The following is a 24,838-nucleotide window of genomic DNA, read 5'->3' on the forward strand; positions in this document are numbered from 1 at the left end:
CCCTGGAGGCTACATATAACCATTTGGCGCTACAGGCATTTCTTCTTACCCTATAAACTTTAGAGGGAAGATTGCTTTCAGAGCCCCACCAGTTTGGCATGCCAACCAATATATTGTGTGTTACCTAAACGTAAGCGAGGACATGTGAGATACCCTTCTCCAGACAAGTAGTAAAAACCTGACAATGGGCTGTTGATAAAGGCATCACTTTCTCATTAGTTCATATCTCAAGGGATGCAAACATGCTGGTGGTCTGACTCATCTACAGCTCCAGTCCTATCTAGGAGTTCAGATTCAAGAACATTGTCTGGCTCAGATCTTTATGGAAGTGGGGTGGCCCAGAGATCAAGCTGTTTGCCACTAAAGAGAATGCAGTCCTTCCCTTATTTTATGTGGTGGAGCAGGGCAAGGTGGAGCTCACAGCAAATATGTTATCCATACCATAGTAAGGGAACTTCCTGTATATGTCTCTACCATTCCCTCTGATTCTTTACCTAATTGCAACATCATGGAAGAAAGAACAAAACTGGTCCTTATAATCTCTGTTGGTCAAGAAATGTATGTTTTCATCAGGTCTGTTGCAGTTTCGAAAACTATTCCATTTCTAGTTGACTGGGGTCCCCATAGCTAGGGGTAATATGTGGCTCCATCTAAAGTCCTACCTTTTGCTGTAATCTGTAAATCCTCACATCCCACTAGTCCTTCAAGTAGGGGTTCCAAAATTGACTGAGGCCGATAGCAAACCTTCAGTCTTGCAGAAATCATAGGCCAAATGGAAAAGGTGCTTCACTTGAGAGGAATGACACTCATTATTACCCTAGTCATTGAGATTACAGGTAATTCCGACCTATCTTATGCATCTTACAGTCACCTGCTTGAGACAGTAAAGCAGGTATCATAGTTGCTCATGCATACTTCCTTGAGGGCAGTTACACATGGTATTTTGCTCACTTCATATGGTAACAATAGTATGACTCTTCTGTATTTTATCTTCTCTGGGCTTTTAGCCTTCTGAAGAAAGGATGAGACAGGTTTGTCATTATTTGTCACTGATCATTGTTTTTTTCTGATGTGCAGGGACCTTGGAGTTAAAATAAAGTAAGGGGATTGGAGAGGGTTCAGAAGATCTTGTTCCCCTGCAAAAATGCTTTTTTAACGATTATCTTTTTGCATTTGTACTTATTTGAGTACCTATGTTTCAGGTATTTATATCCTCAAGCTATCAGTTGTGAAGAATATTTGCTGAGCAGTTGCAAGCTCTGTAACTTTGATTAGGTATAATGGATCCATCTTATGCTCCTTTATTATTTTAACTTCAGTTGTTCCATGATCAGAGTGTGCATATCAGCTGTTTGTACTTATTATTACTTTATGGAGAGAAGAACAGTGATGAAAAATGGCCATCTCAAAGGAGGTTTGCATCTCTACATGCCTTTGAAGAACCACTTCCCTTTGTTGGATTTCAGCTTCATTACTGACATGCTTCCTTGTTCTCAGTTTGAACTGATTAGTTCAGTGTCAATGAAGTCTGTATTTTGGAACACTTTTTTTTACTTCATTATGTCTGCTCAAGGGACCTTCAAGTTGCAGACTATTATATGGTGGGAACCTTGCCTGATCTTTCACTGAGACTAGTTATCTTTTAGGACCGTCTTCGTATTTCTTTCCAAAGGTAGTTTCTGAATCATCCTTGAACTACTGCTTTTATTTTTTCCTTTTCTTTTGCGCAACAGAAAGAAAAAGAAAAGGAAAGGAAGGATGAGGGGCAGGTGTGTGTATGTGGGTGGGTGGCTGTTTATACCTTGGATCGGCACCATTAGTTCATGTTTTCCCCATAGTTGTTGCATGAGTTTTGGGAGTCCTAACAGATGTTTATCTCATTTGCTGTGCCGACATAAGGGCTGAAAGTTGCCAAACAAACCCTTTCCGGCTTTGTTTTACTGTACTAACCCCCGGATACGCAATAGCAAGGCCCACCCAAACCACACCCACCACCCTGCACCAGGTGACATGTATGGAAATGTATGAATACGCATGTTGATATCTTCTTTGTCCGCATGAATATTCAGCCGGCATTCTGAGCATGAGGTATACAGATCCTGCAAACTTTTTATAATACCAAGGAGTAAAAGTTGTTTGAATTAAATAGTCTTCTCTTTAATAATGATGCTAGGTGTACATCCCACTATAAGAAAATACTTTTCAAAAAAGAAATGAAAGAAAAAAGAAAATGTGTACAACTTATACTGTAGTAACCTTAAACGCTGTACTGAACCGCTGATGGATACATACCACCATCATTATTAAAGACAAGAGTATGTCATCCATGAACAATGGTTATTTCTTTGAAGTATAATAAGTATAGCAGGATCTGTAAATCGCATGAACAGTAGAAAAAAAGGTCAGCTCTCTGACCTACACTGAACAGTAGCAAAAGGAAAATCTGTGATGTGTGCAAAGAATGGTTATGCACAGTTGACGGTGACATGATGCATACGAATAACTCTTTTCCTCAGTGTAATGCAATCTCATAGTTGGTATGTATAATTTAGGTGGATGTGGGGGGGGGGCGCAAAAACAAAAAACACTACATGCAATAGGTAATTGTACTGCCCCCCTGGATGAATATTCATGTGGATGGAGGAGCAAATCTGCATGGCATGTCAATCATGCATCATTTGCACATGATATCATGGCGATTGACATGTGAATCACTCAGGCCATGCATACTTCTGCAGAAAACTACCAGGGGTTAGTACAGTAAAACATTGCCCCCTTTCCCAGTGAAATACCTACTGTATTATATTTTGCAATCAGGTGGTTTACCAACCATTGGAAAATGCTTCTGCCAAAGGCAGCTCCACTTGAGACATGACTGCTTTCTATTGCTTGCTTCAAGAATACTTACCTGGAGACATCTGTGCTGTGGGCATTTGGTTCTTCATTCACATCATCACAAAAAATTATTGTGTTGATCGCTACTACAAGAGTCAGTTCATATTTAGTACCTCAGGACTCAGCCCTTTGAATCTTTGGACTTTCTGCTGTCCTTTGATGCCTTCCACCTTACTGGATTTAATAATTTGGAATTAGCCCACTTGTAGATCCACCCCAAGAGGGTCTCCAGGTCTAGCTATAACAAGTGCCTTCTTACTGTTCCAGTTATATACAGAAAGATCCTTCTTGGTTAGTTCCAGTTTCTCTACCACAACCCCCTCCCCCATATGTATGGATGGTTCCTCCATCTAGCTAAGCTTGTTGGAGCTCTCTTAAAGTTGGACAAGTATGTACTCATATTTTACTTGCGAGACAGTGTAGATGTCAAATCTTTATTGTCTTTCTCAAATTGCAGGATGTGTGTTTGCTCACAGATGGGAGAGACTGGCATACCTCTCAATTGTACAGATTTTTGCAGAATGTCCAGATTCTGGCCTCATATTTTTGGTCTGTTTCTCATAAAATTGTGGTTTTCTGGCAAATTAATATTAAATCATAAAAGGTTGAGGTTCAAAAATAATGACAGACCCTTGAGTTTCAGACTTCATATCCTTCAGAAAATGTATGCTAATGCAAAACCTGTTATTCTGTCAAGTTTCTAAGTTTGTAAGAGTAATAATTAAAAATTGTCTCTATTTTTGGGCCATTGTCTCACTTCTGCTTATGGCTTTGTCAGATTTCTTGCTCTAAGAAGTTGAAATGTATGCAGACCGTCAGTGTAGAAGGGTTGGCTTGTTCTCCTGATGTGGCAAATAGTGTGACTCTGTTTGTTTAGGGTATAAATGTCCCCAAGTGCACAGGACTTCACAGAAAAAAATGGTGAATTAAAATGGAAGCTAATATGAACTCAAATGCAGTCACCTCTTAGATTATCTGATACAGTAAAAATGTCTCTCTTAATTTCTGTATTTTGTATAGTTTGCTTTGGAGACCATTTAATCTCTACTCCATTTTATCTAGATTATGCATTTAACATACTGCTTAGTTTAATTTAATATGCTGTAACTATGTTTAGTATTTTTCTCATTTTTGATTATTGAAAAGTAAGTATTCAAGGTTTATTTTTAAATGCAGTATGTTACAGGGGTTACTTTTTTGTTGCTTGTTTGAGTATATTACATTGTTATAATTTTAGCATGTTTAACATAGTGTGATTAAAATGTTAATAAAAATTAAAAAAAATAAGAGAGAGAGGTAGAAATAACTTAAAACATGGCAGTTGTAATTAAGTACATTGTCCAGGAGAGGGAGAGCAACATTCACAGTTCCAAGGCTAATTATTTTATAGAGGCTACTGTGAAAAAAAATTCATTGTGCAACCCATTTGCTGCTGATCTGTAAAAGTTAAGCTGCAGTGTCATCGTCACCTGTAAAATGCATCATATTTATGTTTAAAAACAAGTTAATTTGAGCTTTGATGCTGTTCAAAATGTATAAATATATCTTTCCCCTAGGGTTACAGCAACATGTATTCCTAGTTACTTAGATGAAAATTCATTGTGAATTCATGGAGAGATATTTAAGCAAACTGTACTGGAAATGTACTGAATGACGTTTGTCATACAGTGTACATATGCATGTCATAGCAAGGAAAGTAGTTTGGAACACTATGAAGAGAAGGAGAATGCAGTCACTACAGGTAAAACCTCAACAGAGGCGTGAAAGAAAGCAGGAAGTGAGGGGGGAAAGTATTTTGCGCAGAGTATAAATGATGGTTAGTGGAGGATTGCTTTATTCCTTCACAATCTGTCAAGATTTACAAAGTAGACTAGAGTGGGCTTTAGTGCTTCTCGTCAGATAATGAGGCAATATAAATTGTTATTAACTTGTCAGAAATACAGACAGTTTTATATATACATGTGTGCATATTTTTACTTAGGCTAATATAAACTGAAGTGTAGTAGACAGCTCCTTTATGTACAGTGAGTCTGGAAATAAATGTGCAAGGAAAACCTTGAAATATTTATTTTGGTTATGTACATTCGGAAAATCATTGTGAACAATAGTATGAAAAGCTTTTGGTTCTCAGTGATGCTTAGAGAGATAAAGAGACACCATCACTAGAAAGAAGGAGAACATTATTTCTCTGTGCAGTCAGTTAATGCAAACTTTCCTGGAGTAATTTGTGGAAGTTAGGAGGCCTCATATTTTCAAATCCGTAAGTAGGAGTGAAGTTTCTTAAGATAAGGTGAATACAAGGATGTACAGCTCTGAAAGAAAACATTATGGGTAATGGTTACTGGAACATAACATTGTTTACCTTTAAGGTGTTTAGATGCTGCAGAGACTCTTTTTGATAAGTACTAGGCAGAGCCTATATATGATAAGGTATCTCTGCCATGACATGTTGGAATCTGTGAAAAGCATCTTAGCAAAATATAGATCATACACCCTTGAGGTGTACAGAATAGGCTTGCAGTTAACCCTTCAGAGCCTTACACCTAACTCTCTCTTAGTTGATCATCCATAGTCCTAAAAGAGTGAAATACATTATACTGCAATGGATGTGTCATTATTTTAACCTCTCAGGAAGGTGTGACTGCTACCACAGCAGTCACTATGAAAGGGGGGAAATATTCCTGCTATAGTAGGAGTCTGCCTGTCTTAGAAAACATATTATTTGTGTTATGGGATAAAAAAGACATCTACAAAGGAGCTAGTTGCTAAGTACAAGACATCCTTATAAAAAGTGTCTAATGGCAAGAAAATCCAATTTTTTTCATTGTTACAGAGGATTAATACTTTTAAGAAAATCATTAAGTAGTACTTGTTCTTGTTTCTCTTTATGGTAGTAGATGTCTCTTGGACACATGTCCGTATTTTGCATTCATGACTTGTTTACAAACAAAAGATCCACATCATTAACATTCAGTACCACTTTGGTACACTGGCCTTCAGAGACGGTTTGTCCATAGCAAGGAATTTTTCAGAGTCAACAATTTACTATGGAGAGGGAGAAAGAGGAGGAGAGAGAGTTGTATAAACTGAAAACTGGTAATAAAACCTAAAGCATTCAGAGCTATAGTAACAATGTGAGATGTGGAAATTGAAAATACTTAAGCTTTATATGTTGGGTCTCTTACTGGTTGCCTTTTAATAGTTAGAAGAGAAACTTGATTTTATGCAGTCCTCATGGCTAATTAAAGATATTAATTTTATTCCAGAATCTCCTGGGATTGCCAAACAAAGGTTATTTGATGCTGCTTTAGGAACAAAACTGATTTCTACTGGGTAATATTTTGACAAAGTGCAAATCATCTCTTGTCTTTGTCAGTTGCTGTCCTATATCAAAAGCTGTGCACTGAAGTCCCTTTGATAGTGAAACCTTGTGACTTAGGAAGTTTCTCCTTTCCTCCAATGTTGAGCAATGTTAGAGTCTGTATATTTAGAGGTGTGGGGATGGTGAGTGGTACAAGAGGGCTTATCATTCTGCAAAAACAATTTGTTGTGGCTTTGTTGCAGTCAGTGATGTGCATTATTGACTGTTTATTCCTGATACTGTATTTTGATTTGTTAAATGTTTGTTAAATGTTGGTTCAGTTGTTAGCTGTGTATTCTGTCTCACAATGATTTTTCAATATGCAGTACTTGTCAAAGTCAGATTGCAGTGGATGTTGGATGTGCCCATCAGCCAGGTTGGTTATTTCTAGCTAAAGCTTGCTTTAGTTTAAGGGTTGCTATATCCTTAACTTTGTTCTGTTTCCATGGTTACTGTCTGTGCTGTTTAAAAAGGACTGCAGTGCCAATTTTATTAGATCTGGGCTCGGTAGTCATGCTAAAAAATTTCGAAAGAGACTGTCTTACTTATGCAGTGTTTGATTTTAGCCAATAAGATGGTTGAGATACAGTAATCATTGAAAATGGCACAGTCAACCATGGGTGCAGTCATACCTCAAACTCTAAGGGCAAGCAATCTAGACAAAAATAAAATTAATGGAGGGACAAATGTCCACAATCAGTGACAGGTGTTAAGCATTGGTTTTATAAACTTAGAAAGTTGCTAGAATAATACATTTTACATTAGCATGCATTTTTGAAGTCTGAAGGTCAAATGTATGTCATTATTTATTGACTTCAGTCCTCAGTGATTTGTCAGAAAACCACAAATTTTATGAGGAACAGATCAAAATATAAAGTAAAATCTGGACAATCTGTGAAAATATAGGTAGTTGAGATTTTATATGACATTTGATTACCGGGAAAATCTGACTGGGTAGGAGCCAATTTTCAGTGGAGGCCTGGGGAGAAAAGATCCAAAGTATTGCAAAGCATTTTATGAATAATAATTTTACAGAAATAATATAAAAAAATCAAATGTAGTTTAAGTAATTATACCAAATTAGACATAATATGAAAACATTGGTTAAGAGTAGATACAAGTTGTATGACAATGATATAAAATTTAGAGAAATTTTAGACAGTTTGTAGAGAAATTCAGTGTTCATTATTATAATGGAAACTGGAATTGCAATACAAAGTGAGATGAAAGCAGACTTACGGTATATTTAGAGAGAGAGCCAGGGAAGAGCAATTTATAGAAGTAAGGGAGTGAGTGAAAAAGGGAGAGTAAGAAGATGAAGGTATGGACATGTATTTGTCTAGATTTTTGGGATATAGTTTGTCCTGGTGTTGAGCAAGAGCAAAGTCAGCTTTTGGCTAGGAAGGCTTTCAGAATGGTTTTGAAGATGGGAGGGAGGGGGAGGGTATTGATCTGATGGATAGAAATAAGGAGCTCCAGGCCTTAGCAACAATGTATGAGTACATACAATGTCCAACAAATCTGATAGGTTTGTGGACAGACAGGAGTTTTTGGTCATTGGATTGTAACAACCAACTTGGAACATAATTGGGTAGAATGTTATTTAATGCTGGCCAAGTAGATGGACTGTGGATAATTTTATATGTTGTTAGAAGCTGTGTGTTAGTTGATTTTGTAGTTCTAACCAATTTAGTGTTTTTAGTGCTATACAGCGATGAATTCTAAAAGGAGTATTTGCTGCAAATTTGATGAGATGAATGGGTGCAGTACATCTGGCGGGTTTGTTAGAGCAAATCAGTCTAATATGCTTTTCAGAGATTAGATTTGTACTTGTTGGTGCTGTAAATGACTGGGAAAATCTGTGCTCATACAGTGAACTGCAGGTAGAATAGTTTCCTTTGCGTTCCCTATGCAGGTTTGTCTCCCATTTGCAGAGAGTTTCTGCAGTGTAAGTTAACTGACGAGACATTGATGCACTGATTTACAATGCTTTGAGAGGTGGATGAAGCTTGTACTTAAAATTTTTTGTTAGTCTGACTCTGTGAGCCAGCTGGCATTCGCAGACAGGCACTTCAGGCTCACAGGCGGAATTGTTAGAGCAAGAAGAAACAAGAGCACATTCTCTTATTTCTTATGAACAGAAGTTAGATTATGGTTTCTTGGTCACATGTGCTAGAAGGATGATGGTGATTCAGTAAAGAAGATCTGGGAGAGGCAGGAAGAAGACAAGAGGAAACAATGATGTCTAGCCAAGGGATAGATGGATTGCATGAGAGAGGATTTGTGAAAGCAAGCAAGGTAGGAGAGTGGCACTGAATCAAAAGAGGTGGTGACAGTTGGCATGATACCTAAACCGTCCATAGACAAATGGGGCAAAAAAATGATGATGATGATCATCATCATCATCATGGTGATGGTGATGGTGATGATGTGTATTCTACCACCAGTCCTATTTCTTAATCTCTGAATTAGGAAGCCATTAAAGTTTTGTAGGCTAGATGGGAAATGCTATTATTTGGCTTGAGTCTTTTTTTTTTTAATTTAAGCCATGTCTTGGAGCTAGCAGTCCTATTTCTCATGTTACCCAGATTTGCTGTAACTGTTTAAATATCCCTTCAGGTAAAATTTAACGACGTCACTATGAAACAGCAAAATGCTGGATAGTAAGAATATTGTGAAGACCTCAGGCAGAATAGATTTGGCTGAGAATGGTATATAGGAAAGTGATTTAGAAAATGCTAGTACAACTGCCCTTGCTTGTTAAGGACAGGTTACTGCATGACAGTAGGTATTTAAATTGTCTTTGGAGGTGGTGGAGGAAGTGTATTATTATACCAAAAAGGGTGTGTCATTGAGCAAGTTCGGACCCCACCACCTATTTACCTGAGGCAGTCTAGTGCTCTGAAGTAGAAGAATATAAAAATGTACTTAATAATGATGTTAAGTTGTTGAAAGGGGTTATCAGCAGATAGGAGTATCGTCACTGGCTACCCTAAGGAATTCCTTACACAAAATCTATGCCTATATGTGTAATTCACTGAAGGTTCTGACAGTGAATAGATACAATCATGCAGCAGCTGTAAACTCTTACGAACAACAAGGTTTCTTAAAATATAATAAGACTACATAGCTAGACACCCAAATTAAAAAAAAATGCTATTAATTATTGCCTGAGTAAAATTGCAGATATACTACAGCTGCCTGGATAGCCATGCATAGTGAGCTAACAGGATATTAAGTTCACAAATGACTCACCTAAGCTTAGAAAACCATAGAAGATGCTCTTTCCAACAGTGCCATACTGCTCCCCTGATAGTGGTCTTAAAACTGTTCTCAAAATAGTCCATACAGCTTCACATTTTCTTTGCATGGGACAATATACAAACAGAAACAAATCTTTACCAGCTTGTCTCCACCTCAAGTTGGTGCATGAGTTGTGGAAGACAGAGCAGTTGTTTGTCATCTTTGTTTTTGGTGAAGAGGGCTTGCAGTAAGTAAGAAAACTATAAAATGTATTGCGAATTAAATTGTCAATTGTCATTAGGTGGCTAATCTCTTATTGAAAAAGTCATCATCTTAGGCCACTCTACCTTAAGTGAGTCTGCTTCGAGTGCCTTTCAGGAATGTGTTCTCCACAGGCATTTTGTGCTATGGTTTCTTGATTATTGCTACATACCTTTGTCAATCATTACTACCCAGTCTGTGACTCCAGGAGTTGGACCTTCTGTGACACATCTATGCTTCAGGATTTGGCCTTCTAAAGCCTTGCTGGTTGGCGTTTCTCTTCTTGCAAATTTAATTTGCCTACCCTGGCATTCTTCACAACAGAAGTCTTCAAAATCAGATACAACAGATTTACTCACTGTATGAATTCATCTATCAGAAGTCACATGCAGTGGGTGATTGTTTCCCTATTTCTATTGCTCATGTGTTTGGATTACCTCTCCATGTAGCCCCGGTGAGTGAATTTTTCCACGTTTCGCAAGAAATAATTTTATATTCTTGGTTATTTATATTGTTCTGGTTTTACTTACGCTGCATATGGACAAACTGGGACTGATCCTTCCTTCCTAGCATGGCATGTGATGTCACGGTGTGCCAAAAGAAGGCAGATGTGCTCTGCTGCGGTAGCATTGTCACCTCACAGTAAGTTCGATTCTCAGCTAGATCGTCTTCTGCATGGAGACATGCGTGAATGGGTGTACCTTCGTTGAAGGTTGTGCATCAGGGCTGGTAACTCAGCACGTAAAAATCAACTACCAATCATTAGCGGACCGGAGTTCCACTGTGGCAACCCCTAACCGGGAAAAGCCGAAAGACACAAACAAACCACTTCAGATGGCCTTCTCACAGATCAGTTGATAAGATGGGAACACATCTGTCATGTATCTGGTCTCTTGCAAAGATAGCAAACCATTGGTGGAGAAGGTCTCTCTTCCTCGGAATTCTTGTGACATGAGATATATATTTGATTCTCCCTGTTCCATGTGTATACTGTATTATGGCTGAACAAGTCACTTAACCTGATCAGCTTTTATGAGCTCTTCTCTGAGAGGAGGCACTTATGTCTAACCACTTCTCTTTTGATTTACAAAGAAAACAAGAACAGCAAAAGCAGAGAAACAACTAACACATGTGAGAATGGCCAAAATCTGATTGGAGAATTGATTCCTTGGAAGCTAACTCTTTTTAGAGTGGAAAACATCACAATAATCTTGTGTCAAGCTTACGTCTGAGCCAGTTTATTGTTAATTGTTGAAGGTAGATGCAAATTTGTAACTTATGTGTACTGCAGCAAGGAATAGTGAGAAACCTGAAAAGATGGTAGCATTTGTGATAATGATAGCTGACACATTTTCTTTTTTTATCGATGGTAAACTTATGAAATAGACACAAGTCTACAAAGCCTACCTTCTCTGGACAACTTTTTGCTTATAAACACAGGATGTCATGGCTATTATAAATTACTTTACATCTGTAGTGCAGATTGTCTGCCTTTCCTTTTGTGTAAAATGTGTATGTTTGGGTGACACAGTTGATGGATGTAAAACTCCTTCTGCCCTTTGATTACTCTGCTTGTATGTGTAACAGTCTTCCTGGGACTCACGTCTCTGTTACAAATATCACAAGGCAGATTTGGAATTCTCACTCAGATGCCACTTTCTAACTGTGGAATGTTTATGGGAAAATGCAAAAGTTCAGAAACTCAGTTAGCCATTAACTCAACCCTGCTGCATATTGAATATTGTTACAGCTTAGTTCCATGTAAGGATATATCGGTTTATATACACCCAAAGCTTTTCTTTTTTTTTTTGCAATCTCCATAACAGTCTGGCTTTCTAAAAAGTAATCAGTTACACTGCAATGACTAATCAGAGTCCCTTCCCTCTTCCATCCCTTTATTTTGTTGTCATATGTTGTTGTTTTGTGCTGTAGCCCATAGCTGACTCAAGATGTGTAGGTTTAGAAGAAACATGGCTGTAACACCATCATTCTTTGAATACAGCTGTAATACAGGCTACAACTGCAGGGAGAAGTAGATGGTTCTCATCCATTAAATGTGCCAAGTTAAGTAGAGAATGCCTGGGAGGAAATATAACCACTGCACACCACTCAGAGGTGGCATTTTAATAGAGAGCACCAACACTTACATTGCATTAGGTGAAAACAATTTTCATTTAAAAATATATTACTGTAGCCTTGATGCAGTAACATTTTAAAAATATTGCATTTGGGATATGTGCAGTCCATTGAGTTCATCTAGATCAATGGACGACTTCAGTAACTTTCCCAAAGGCTGTGTGACCTCGGAGGATGTACTATTAAGTAAGGGCATGCATGAATTGATGACCCCTGCATGGAGGGGTAGGTGTGGGAAATCCCCCCCTTCCCACCACCACTGCATCATTTAGAACTTGCAAGTAATTTTGCAGTAAAGCAACTTTTGCTGAAACAGTCTGTTAGTCCAGCAGGACTTGATGGCCCATGTCATAACCCCTCACACTGAGCCAAGCAGATTCTCCGGGGGAGGGGGGTGTCTGACCTACTAAGGTTAAAGTGAAAGAGCTGTAAGTGATTTCTTTTTTTTTTTTTGACTGCTGTGAAAGTGAGTGTTCATTTCAAGCCACGGTGGTGCAACGGTAGCATTGTCACCTCACAGCAAGATATTTTCCTGTTTGATTCTTGGCTGGAGTACCTTCTGTGTGGAGTCTGCATGTCCTCCCCATGGTCGAGTGGCATTCGAAAGACATGCGTGAATGGGTGTGCCTTTGTTGAAGGTTGGGTGTTGGGCACCTCGGCACCATAAAAATTGACTACCAATCATTAGCGGACCGGAGTTCCGTTGTAGCGACCCCTAACCAGGAAGAGCCAAAAGAAAAACAACAACTCTTTTTGGGAAGGTGTTTACTTTCCCTGGTAATGAGGTCATGAGTGGTATGCTCTGGGGAGGACAGTCAGAGCAATGTGGTCTAAGGAACTGCAGCTCCAACCTGGAGAAGAAGTTCATGTGTGATTCAATACAACAGAATTATAGAATTTTGCATTTATCTTATAAGATCCCAAAGGATTATGTTTAGCAAAGGAGATACTGATGGAGTCAAAACAGTAGAAAGACTTGGCATTAATCATATCATACAGTGTAAAGACAGAAAGGCAGCCACTATGTTTATCCTGTGGGAATGCTTATGGAAGGCTGTAGATGAAGATGATGAGGAAGCACAGAAATGAGAAATTAGGTTAAATTATTGCTGTTAAACCCCTTTAGAATTATATTTATTTCTGCAAGGACCTAGTCAAGATGACAGCAGTTTGAAAAAAAATGGCAGCTATGAATTTAGTAATTCATCTCCCAGGCGCCTGTTTGTAAATGTTTCATCTCTCACACCCCTTCTTACACTTATAAAGGGTACCAGAACTTGTCAGAGATTTGAGATGCAAGGCTAGGATTAAAAAGGCCCTGTGGCTGCTAGCTTAGTAAACACCTATGAACCTATGAAACACTAAGAGGTCTGAATGTGTTTTTGTTATGGATTACAATGAAGATATTGAAACTATGTCCAAAACGTATATTTTTATTCAGACATTTTTGTATTCCTACGCACACACTGCTGCCATCAATCTTGTCCGAGGCTTATAATTTCACTCTTTTCCTTTCTTTATTTTAGTCCTATAGGAGGAGGGGCAAGCACCATGTGACCGAGTCCTGAGCCTGTGACACTGCATACTGATGGTGGAGAGTTTGTCTAATGAAGAGCTATCTGGCAGTCATCAGTTGTTTTGGCCACTGCTCTGCACTTTTGCTCTTCTATGTATAAGCCTAATGGCCTTTGTTTCTTACCACCCAGATCCACCCATGGTCAGTTATGCAGTGGGGAAGTTAGTAGTACAGACATTTGAACTATACACCCAGAGAGAAGAGTGCAGGCTTCTGGTAGCTTGGTTTGTTTTCTTGCATCTGACTTGTGTTTCTCTTGGAATGCTAGGTGAACACAGTACATAAGCAACATAGATGTAAATTAATTATTCTGCACCAATGAGATGAAGAACAAGACTGCATCTTTGTGAAATAAGGGGTCATGACATAGAGGTGGAAGTGGGTGCGCATTAAGGGTATTGTGAGACATTTCCCCTGCAGGTACATTTGGTTGGGGACACATGGTTAAAGTGAAATTCAGCTGCAGATAAATATGGCTGTCACATATTGCAGGCACACAGAAGCATGCAGTGGCAAATGCAAATAACCAAGTGCATAGGAGCAGGGGAAGTGATGTGCATTATGCTTGGCTGCTGTACATGCTTGTATAACTATAACATATAGAAGTGTGCTCCAGCATGGAGGAAGTCATGCATGCTGCTGTAATCATGCTTATACTTCAGTATGTCTTTTAGATAATCTTACATAGACACTGTGAAGGAGGTAATGGTCCACTCACATACACTCCACACACATGCACATGCATGCACACACCAGTAATAAAGGCACTGCCCATTGTATGGTACATTTTCACTTCTGTTGACGTGTCCACTGGACATCCTGCTGCTGATGCCTATCATACTGTTTGCTGTCTCTAGGTGCCTTGAGGGACATGGGCATTATTTATTCCTGTGCACTTGGTTTTGAAGCTGTGGGCATAGTGCTGCATGCTTCTTTGTGCCTGCAGTGGATTTATGACAGCCATATGTCTCTGTCACTGAATTTTACTTCATCCATATGTCCCCAACCAACTGGACTTGTATGGAAATATCTTGCCATCTAATAGCCTGACCCCCCCCCATACATATATATCTCTTGTATATGTCTACCTCATCATACTGAGCATATAATATTTGATTGTGCCTTGTCACACTGTATTTATAATACTTGGTTTTTTTTTTTGCCTCTCTGCTATCACCAGTATATGCAGAATCATTTGCAGTAGCTAGACTGCACAACTAATTTCACATTGTGTAACATCCAGACTACTATTAGTATATCTCAGCATAGCACCCTCAACAATTATTACTGAAACCCTTTCCCATCAGACTGAGCATGGCATAATACCCATTCGCACTGAACCCTCTGTCAAATTTCTTAATGCTAAGAGAGCGCACTACCCTTAACTGATGTGTTGCCAGACTACTAGCATTAGATACCTTGAAGCAGTGTAGCAGCTGCTTCATGTTCACTAACAATCCATTGTTTCTACCAAATAGTAAGTACACCTGTGAGACGTGTACATATCTATTTACAGTGGAGACAAACCTCTGATGACACCTGGTTGTCAGAGCTCTCCATAGCCCTGCACTACCACAGTACAACACTTGCAGTAAGCCCATATATGTTGCAGTAGTAACTAAATCCATTCCTAAGTCTCCCAGGCCTCCTAGACAATGCATCAAGGCATTTAACCCTTACCTACAAAGCTCACAACAGCTCCAGCTGCTACAGCACTTACAACACCTACAGCTGCCAGCTCAAACAACAGTCACCTGAACTGTACTCCTAATTGCCTGAACATACTGCTACACACTACATCTTAGTCATAGGTGTCTGCATAGTTAGACATACTGACACACCACTCACTAGGCTTAGCAATAGCAGAGTGACATTAAGCTGTTTCACAGGTGCCAGAATTTGTGGTGTTGCCAGCACAGTTAGACCCCCCCTCAGTGAAGTATGAAAATGACCTTAGATGTTCCATTTTGAAAGATCTGGAGAAAAAACACGGTTGAGCTATTTTGTATTTTTCTGAGGCTGGAACAAAACTAGTCCAGAGCAGTATTTTGCTGTCACTTTAAAGTGGGCCATAGTAAATGTTAAATATAATTGATTTCAACAATTGGCTCAATAAAAGTGTTATTCTAGAGGGGATGCAGTATGTATTATCTAGGAAAGAGATAAGAGACTGTCCTTCCTGCTTTGCCAACAATTGCTTTCATCCCTCAGGGTTTCTTTAAATTAGCTAAAACAGGGCCTTTTTTAGACAGAGTCAGTCCTTTGTACAAACCAGCCTAACAAATATCAATCAGTTCTATTTGAGTGTGACACTATGTAATGTTGAAACAAGAAAATGCCCACCATCATGGCTTTCCTGACCCGTGATAGCATACAGATTTGTATAATTTTAGAAACTTGATTCTAATGCAGTGAAGACAATCCCCTTTTACTGGAATCTAATGCTTATCACTCATTCAGACCCTCTGGTGAAGGAGGTTGCATTTCTGGTAGGGTCATGTTCAGGTACATTGGCAGTTTCATCACCTAGTGACTAATCCAATAGGATAACAACTTAGAGCTCCTGTAATTCCTTGTACCTACTGTCAAACCCACATACCATATCATTGCTGACTGTAGAACCCCTTCCATATCTCCATGTCCCACAATGGCTTCTTAAACAAATTAACACGCTTAACTGTTGTACTTAACACTTTTATTCTGGCCAGTTTTAAGTACTTATCTGTAAACTGGCAAACATATATCACAAACAACAAATATGTACACAGATTTCTGGACATCATCAGTTATAACTCTGTAGACCAGATCTTGTACCCTTCCATATCAGGACCTGTAATCTACTTGGCATTGTTCTTACAAATGTAGCACTAACATAGTCCATGCCCGTAGTTGCCCCATTGCTGGTAAGATCAGACCACTATGCTGTCACATTTTTTTCCATAAGGACCCTGCCTAAGATGGCGTCTAATCCTGTCGTCTTCTGGGATTTCTGTAGAGACACTCATCTAGCACTCTGCTATGACCTCAAGAGACTTAAGAGCTCTTCATCCCATCATGACCCAATAGCAAAGGTGGCCACTTGTGCCACTGATTTCTTTTCTGACATACATTCCTGCTTCTTTTCCCATTTGTCACAAATATAATGCTAAATTTAGAAACAAGCCCCTGTTTTGGAACCCCAGTATCAACAAATATTACAGCAAAAGAAAAAAAAAATGCTGGCTCCAAGAAATAAATTCAAACTACCCTACAATAGGAGTGACCATAGGAAGTTAAGCAAAGAACTTGGAAGTTAGATCAACACCTGCAAATGCAAATGTGATTTATATATATATATATATATATATATATATATATATATATATATATATATATAAAATTCTGTTCTTTGAAAATACACTTTATCGAAGAACAGCGAAAGTGCACTTAAGCGAAAATGCACTTTCGCAAATGACAGTTTACTGAAGCACTGTACAGTGGGGATAAGGAAATATACCCTTTCCCCCACTGTAGTACATTCTCGGAGTTAGTATATGTAAGTAGCAGGGGGTGTGGGGGCTACAGGGGGGGGAGTCAAGCCCCATTGCAAAAATGTGTTTTTAGTAAGTTTTGCAGTTTCTTTTTTATGCTTTGGTAAACTGTCATTCGGAAAAGTGCATTTTCGCTTATTTGCACTTTTGCTAGAGTGGGTTTGGATTTCTGTTCTTTGATAAAGTGTATTTTCGAAGAACAGAAGTAAACCTATATATATATATATATATATATATATATATATATATATATATACTTTAAAAAATGATGATTTGAACATCGATGTTCATTTTCATGAGACTGAAAATACTGAAACCTGACATACCTGAATGGTGAAGCTTTCCCAGGGTAAATAAACACTTGCCCAACATGCCCTTTTCTCCACTGTAGTGCGATTCTGGAGTAGGTATATATAGCTGGGGGGGGGGCAAATCACCCACCTGGGTGGGTTTTAATTACTTCGGTGTGTATTTAGTTATTTGGTAAAATAGATACTGTCATAAGAGATGTAGGTACACTTGTGGAAAACAAAATTTCTTTTGACCTCACTCAGCAACTGTCAATAGTAAATCCTTTTAAATAGTACAATTAATAGCCAAAGGCATATTGTTGTCATTCAGGGAGACTCTTGTCCCTCTCTTTCATTATTATAACACCCATAATAGAATATAATGCTCCCTTTGGCATGTATCCATCTGTCTAGGTATATGGCCCAACCAGAAAAAAACACAGCACTTCCTCATCAAAAGAATCTCATATATGAACTCTCTAATCTGTACAGAATGTGTAAACATCCTATTACTCAGCTTCATCTGGCTTCTACATGGTGGCCTTTGCTTAGCTTAAAAGGCTGCGTGTGAATTCTGTCCTGCTTGACCTTCTACATGTTCATAAAACAAATATTACCAATATCCATTCTAAGGATCTTAATCTTCTTCATAATATTAACAGAACTTTCTGGAAAAGTTGGTACTTCTCTCAAAGGAAACTGTCTATCAGTTAAGCCCATTCTCCATATCAGGCAAAGTAGTTTCTTAACTTTAAACACAAACTAATAAATAAAACAAAGAAAGGATGAGCTCTGAGGCAGTTATAGCCAATGGATTTATTCAATACTTTTGTACCTAAGAAAAGGACTTCTTCAGAGTAAAAGATACTCATTAAACCCCAGTTTATAAAGACCAGCATACATACAATAATTGAATAATGATTCCCAAACAGTGAAGTAATTCACCTTAAAGAAACATAAACATGCTATCACATTAAATGAGTAGTACCTTAGTTGAAGCAAAATAACAATATAAAAAACTCATTCTACAAAATCACAATGCAAAGGCTACTTTTAACCTTAAAATGGAACTAAGGGTATATTTTCATTTAAATCGGGATACAGTATGGTGTTTGTTTGAAACTGCCACTGTAATTCCTTAAACTGTAGGTAGTCATCAATTGGTCCACCCCTCTGCCCTAAATCAACGTGGTCAATTAGTATAAATTTAAAAGAATGGCTGTCAAACTTTTGAATATGTGCAGATAGAGCATTCTTAGAATCTTTTTTCACTATAGCATATGTGTGTTGGTAAATTCTATTTCTGAAACTATTCTTAGTTTTTTTGACATAGAAACAGGTACAATTTTGACATAATGCCAGATAAACCACCCCTTTTGTATTACAATTGTACCTCTTATATAATTTTATAATGCCAAAGCTACCTAATTCAACTTTGTTTGTTTCCAGGATGAATTTACACTGTGAACAATGTCCACATTCATTTATTCTACCCACCTGCTGAGGATATTTAACTTTCTCCAACATATTTTTTATATAAATGTCCTTTTTATGTACATTTAGTGGGTTCGCTCCAACAATGTAGACATATTCAGAATCTAGGTCGAAGACCTTCCAGTTTTTATGTATTACTTGTTTAATGTCAACAAAATTACTATTGTATGTTAAAGCTTTACAAATCCTCCTGTTTTCTAAGTTGGTCCGATTATTCATAGGTATTTGGCTCCCATTGATACCAAATAAAGGAGTATCCTGGCCACCTGTCCTTTTTTCCATTACTTCCCTAAATATATTATTAAGGAAAGTAACTGGATACCCTCTTCTTAACAACATATTTTTTAACAGTTGACATTGTATTTTAAATTCACCCATATCCAAAACCATGCATGCAAGACGTACACATTGTCCTTTAACTAATGACCTCTTCTGACGGATGAGATGCCAGCTGTTAAAATGGAACAGCATGTTTGAGTACGTAGGTTTTTTAACAGTTGACATTGGATTTTAAATTCACCCATAACCGAAACCATGCATGCAAGACGTACACATTGTCCTTTAACTAATGACCTCTTCTGATGGATGGGATGCCAGCTATTAAAATGGAACAGCTTGTTAGAGTATGCAAGTTTCCTTTAAATTTTAGAATCAAATTTCTTGTCTAGTTTGTTTTTCCTAATGGTAACATCTAAATAGTTAACTTTGTCTTCACACAAAGTCATAGTACATTTGAGAAAATCAGTAGTGTTTGAATGTATTCAAAAAACTGATCTAGTCTCTCCTGAGTGTCGGTCCAAAAATTGTGATATCATCTGAGAAACTCCTATATAAGGACCAACAAACTGAGAAGATAGAATTGGTAACAAAATTGCTCTCCCAATATGCCAGTACTATGTTGGCAAAATGGGGGCACTCCCTGACCCTCTAAATGCCAAGGTTTTATTCCTCTGTGCCTCAGGGACAGTCTATTCTTACACAGTTTTAATACACACCAGCCCCCATTTTAATGTCTCCACATTTATAAAAAGGATAGTTTCAGGTAGTCAGTTTGGCATGAATAAAAGTGGGCAGCAAGACAATAGGGCACAACAACAAAAACAATGTAAATGACTAAATAAATGGCAACAAGCCATTTGAATTGTTATAAATTGCAATCCACCAAGACAGTAATGCTTGGAAGCTCAGCTTATGCCTTCAAAGAGCTTCATCATTAAATAACTAGCCTTTATATACATCTGATTAAAACAAATGTTAGTGTGATTATAAGTACTGATTTCATTTAATTTTTGCTGATCAGGTGGATGAATCCAGAATGGAACCTTTTTGGTCATGGTCAGAAAAAAAAAGAAAACTAATGACAAATTAAGATATGTAGACAGAATCACAATATCAAAGAAAGAATGCATCTGAGAATAAAAACTGTGCAGATATCCACATGCATCAGATAATATTTTAATAACAGAAAACAGAATATTGTAAAAGTTTAATTTGACAATGTAAAGAGAGTCTAGAATTGTCACTACTACTGATTCATAGATTCACAGGTGTATACTAGGCAACCAGCAAGGCCCTTATAAGCCTAGCCGTACAGGACATACCAAATGTGACCCACACATTTCATTTATATAGGGGATAATTTACTGACTGCCTGTGCCCATCAGAGATATAGATGCTAGATCAGGGGTGAATTTCAAATTACCGGATAGAGCAAGCATCTGCAGTCCATCCACAGAAAAGCTTGAAAATCAGGTTACAGAAATGACAGCAATCCTAATAAAAGGAAGATATTCATATGATGAATGTATACCTCTCAACTGTAGCAAATGCCTCGGTATTTACCAGTTTTGAGGGCAAAATAATTGGGTGCCACAAATTCCAGAATGGCACCTTTAATTCCCATTTTTCTTTTGATCATGCTCAGACTGTTGTAATGTTAACTGAATACTGGCAGGCATACAGCACCAGCAGTGTGCAGAGTGGTGCTGCTGTGTATGTACAAATTGCATATTATTGCAGTACAATTTAATTAACTTGTGTCTTCAACTCCTGCTGCAAGCTGAGTCCAGCGGCAGTCCACCCAACACCCACCAGTGCCCATCTGTGTGCACAGCTTCTCTGGCTCCTTTGGCAGCTCGATCTTCAGGTAAGTAAAAAAACAATAAAAAAAAAGTTAAAAAGCGGGTAGTGTACGGGTCAGTATTATAACATCAAAGTTGCAAAACTTTGAATGTTATAATATCGAACCAATTACATCGAAGGATGAAAGTAGCGAAGCCCCGGAACATCGGATTCCTACCTAGGGCAAGATTTCGGTGGGCCATTTCGTGGCTTCACTCTTTCCTCCACTGTGGTGCGATAGTTACAGACCTTAGAGTTAGGGTGCGGGTTAAGGTAAGTGAATAGATAGGAATGTATGTACGGTTTAGTGTAGGATTAGTAGTAGGGTTTTGTTAAGTGTATTTGTGTGTGTATTTATTAGTTTGTTTGTGTATAGTTTCGTACAGGTAAGTGTGCGATAGTTATGGACCTTACGGTTAGGGTGCGGGTTAAGGTTAGTGGATAGATAGGAATGTATGTATGGTTTAGTGTAGGATTAGAAGTAGGGTTTTGTTAAGTGTATGTGTGTGGTTTATTTATTTTGGTGTGGTTGTGTTGTGTGTATGTTTCTCGGAACAGCAAATTTTTTCCCTGGGAAAAAATTCGCTATTCTGAGTGTTCGATGTTGTCATATTTCGAAATTCCAAATTCCAGCTTATGGTGTTCGATATTTTGGAATTTCGAATATATGATATAGACCCTAGTGTACATAGATGTACATTCAAGCAATAGTGCATTAGTGTGTAATCTTCAACTACCAACATATTGTACAGTGACAGCATCAAAAAACAGCCAGTATAAGTTTTGTATAACAGTATGGGCTAAGTGAGGAAAAAAACAGAAAAAGTCTCTGTATTCTGTTGACTATGTGAACGTGTTATGTGTATGTGACACAATACCTGTAAGCTATAATGAGAGACCTCTGTAGTTTGAATGGATATGGATTCCTGAACATTTTAAATGGATGCGAGTAAATATCTGTATGATCCAATGCACCATTGTATATAAAGGCATAAACAAAGATACTTTGATAAGAATATTTGACAAAATCCTGTGTATTGCTTGCATAGTGTTTCTGTTTCTAATTTCCTATTCAAACTATTGCTCCTGGTACACACATCCTAATTTCATTGTAAGGGAATTGTATGGAGTAAGTCAGCTTCTCATGTTCGTGTTTATCTCTGCTGTTCATAGTAAATGTCAGACTAAGACCTAGCAGCCAAGTACATTAATTTAAAAACACTCAATAGCTTTTAGTAAAATTGGTAGTTTGGGAGTGTAGTCAAGGAAGTGGTGAAGCAGAGGCCGGAAGTGGGAAGAAGGGAGGGCTGAAGAACATTTGAACGGCAGAGTATGCAGAGAATCATGCTGATCAGGGGAAGCCAATCTACCCCCTCCAAAAGTAAAAGAGATCTGTCACCTGTAGTTTTGTCTGAACAGAGTCAGATGAATCTGATGTATCTGAATATGAAGACATGCAACTCCTCTCCACTTATGAGGATTCTGATGCAGAGGATTCCATTCCTTCAGCCTCTCCCCCAGAGGATTTTTTCCTTTGGTGAAACCCTGCATACCTTAAGGGAGCATTTCCAATTGGAGAGTCAGGACTACCCTCAGTCTAAAAAGAGACTCAGAGAATTCCTAGCTCTTCCACAACACATAACTTTGGCCATCCCCCCGGTCCTGGATGTTGTGGAGGATGTTTTCCTCGAATCCAGCTTGACTCCTGATGCCCTTCCTCCTGCTCCCAGAAAACCAGACCGGTACTATAGAGTCCCTGACTCACACAAATATCTTTTTAAAAATCCTACAGCTGACCCTGAGGTCATTTCTCAAGGGCCAAAAGGAATTAATTAATTTATTTATTTATATTTGTTGACCAGGAGTGTCCAACTGGACGTAGGTCCATTTTCAGCGGAGGCCTGGGGAGAAAAGCTCCACAGTTAAATAAACAGACAGTAGTTACATTGGATTACATAGCAATTAACAATTTAACATAGCAATTAATTACAAACATATTTACAGATGAAGAACATAGTACATCAGTAGGCAACTAGAATCTTTATCTGTGAAGTACATAACAGACATTAACAAATGTTACAATAAGAAGTTCCTGCTGTATAATAAGTACTAGGCTTATGAGCATCTGAGCTTTCTATAATCAAGGTAGTTAGTGGGGTGGAAAGAAAGGTAGTGGTTGGATGGGGTGGGTGATATTAGAGTGGGAGTTGCAAAGGCATAGCCACCATGTTTTTAGGTGCGCTTTTAGTAAAGTTTTGAAGTGGGTGCATGATAGTATGGAGGTAATTGTGGGTGGGAGGGAGTTCTATAATTTGGCTATGGTGCAAGAGAATAGTGCTTTACCAGCAGAGTTATTGGCTTTAGTGATCTGCAAGTGATTTTTTTTTGCTGGATCTTAGTGGTCTGGTGGTGCGATAGGGTTGGAGTAGATTCTGGAGGGATAGGACATTTAGTGGATGGTTTACTAGTCTGTGGGTAAGTGAGAGTTGATACCACTGAAGGAGGTGAGGGAGTTCAAGCCAGCCCAGTTCAGCAAGTGAGAGACAGTGGTGGCTATGATAGGATGCTCCTGTGGCGAATTTGGCGATTTTGTTTAGCAGGTCTCTAGCTTGTTTAGATTGCATTGCCTTAGGTTGGTATATATTGGAGAGGCATAGGGTGGAGATAAGGTGGTAATTTGCTATTGAAATCTTTGCTGAGAAGTTGCTTATTTCTGTATAATGCCCCTAGTTTTTTTGTGGACTTTTTAATGGTAATGGATATGTGAATGTCAAATTTTAGTTTATTGTCTATTTCCACTCCTAGCAATTTGGTGTGTTCAGTTGGGTATATAGTGGTGTTGTCTTTTGCTGTGATGTTAAAGTGAGAGTTGTTTTGAGTATGTTTGGTGGGTTGGAAGATGAGTAGTTTAGTTTTGTTTGGGTTGAGTATTAATTGGGCATTGGATAACCAAGTTTCAACAGAGGAAAAGGCTTCCTGTGTGACTTTTTGCAGTTTGGGTAGGGACTGGGCTGAGCAGATGATGGTTGAGTCATCTGGATATTGTATGAGTGTGCCATGTTTGGTGGCAGAGGCTAGATTATAGGTGTAAACAGAGAAGAGTAGGGGTCCAAGGATGGAACCTTGGGGAATTAAAGCAACCTCTACTAAGAATCCCACCCCCTCAGACAGGGATTCCCGAGCACTGGACAGATGGGGTAAGAAAGTATACACCTCAGCTACTCTTGTTATCAGGGCACTAAATTGTCAGTTCCATATGCTGAAATTTCAGCAGCATACCTTGGAACTCCTTAAACAAAAAATGTCTTCCTTTCCAGCTTGGGCAGAATCTAAAGATTTACAAGAGTTAATGCATTCTGCTAGTCAAGTAACTAAACACACCTTGCACTGTGGTTTTGATGCCCTAGAAGCTTCTTGCAGGGCACCAATCACTGGATCTGTCATTAGAAGACGTGAATGGCTTAAGGAACAGCCCCTGCCAGATCATGTCAAATCTAAATTGTTAGATGCCCCCTTGCACAAAGATAACTTATTTGGCACAAAGGAAGAAGAGGTCTTGAAAAAGATGGAAGAAAAAGCAAACTCTATGCAAAAAGTTAAGGATTTATTGCAGGTCCAGCCCCTTAGGTTCAGCAGGCATTGCCCCTCCAAATACTGGTCCTTTCCTGCTCCCATTAAACCAGCCCAGCCTAGGCCCCATGGAAGCAGCCCCCCCCCAACCCCGACAGCAGCCCCAGGAATGCAGAGATCTAAGCAGTGGACTACCTCCACTTCATAACCGGGGAGTTCTAAGCCACCCCCTTATGATAAAAACTCACAATGACTCATCTCCTCCACCCTCTCCCTCTGCCCACCTTCACTTACCCCTAGGAGCAAAACTCTCCTTTCACTCAAGCACCCGGGCCACCATTACCAAGAACCACTGGGTTCT

General features: G+C 38.6%; 1 protein-coding gene across 1 annotated transcript in view; it reads left to right on the plus strand.

The window, feature by feature from the left end:
• The first annotated feature begins 4,545 nt into the window (after positions 1-4,545).
• ARID4B (AT-rich interaction domain 4B) overlaps positions 4,546-24,838 on the plus strand; it is a 2,517,944-nt gene continuing 2,497,651 nt past the window's right edge. Inside the window, exon 1 of the mRNA XM_044058160.1 lies at positions 4,546-4,636. Within this exon, the coding sequence (XP_043914095.1) occupies positions 4,546-4,636 (91 nt within the window). The remainder of the gene's footprint in view (positions 4,637-24,838) is intronic.

Source organism: Protopterus annectens, chromosome 16.part0 (assembly GCF_019279795.1).
Source record: "Protopterus annectens isolate FY-2018-M chromosome 16.part0, PAN1.0, whole genome shotgun sequence".
Lineage (NCBI taxonomy): Eukaryota > Metazoa > Chordata > Ceratodontiformes > Protopteridae > Protopterus > Protopterus annectens.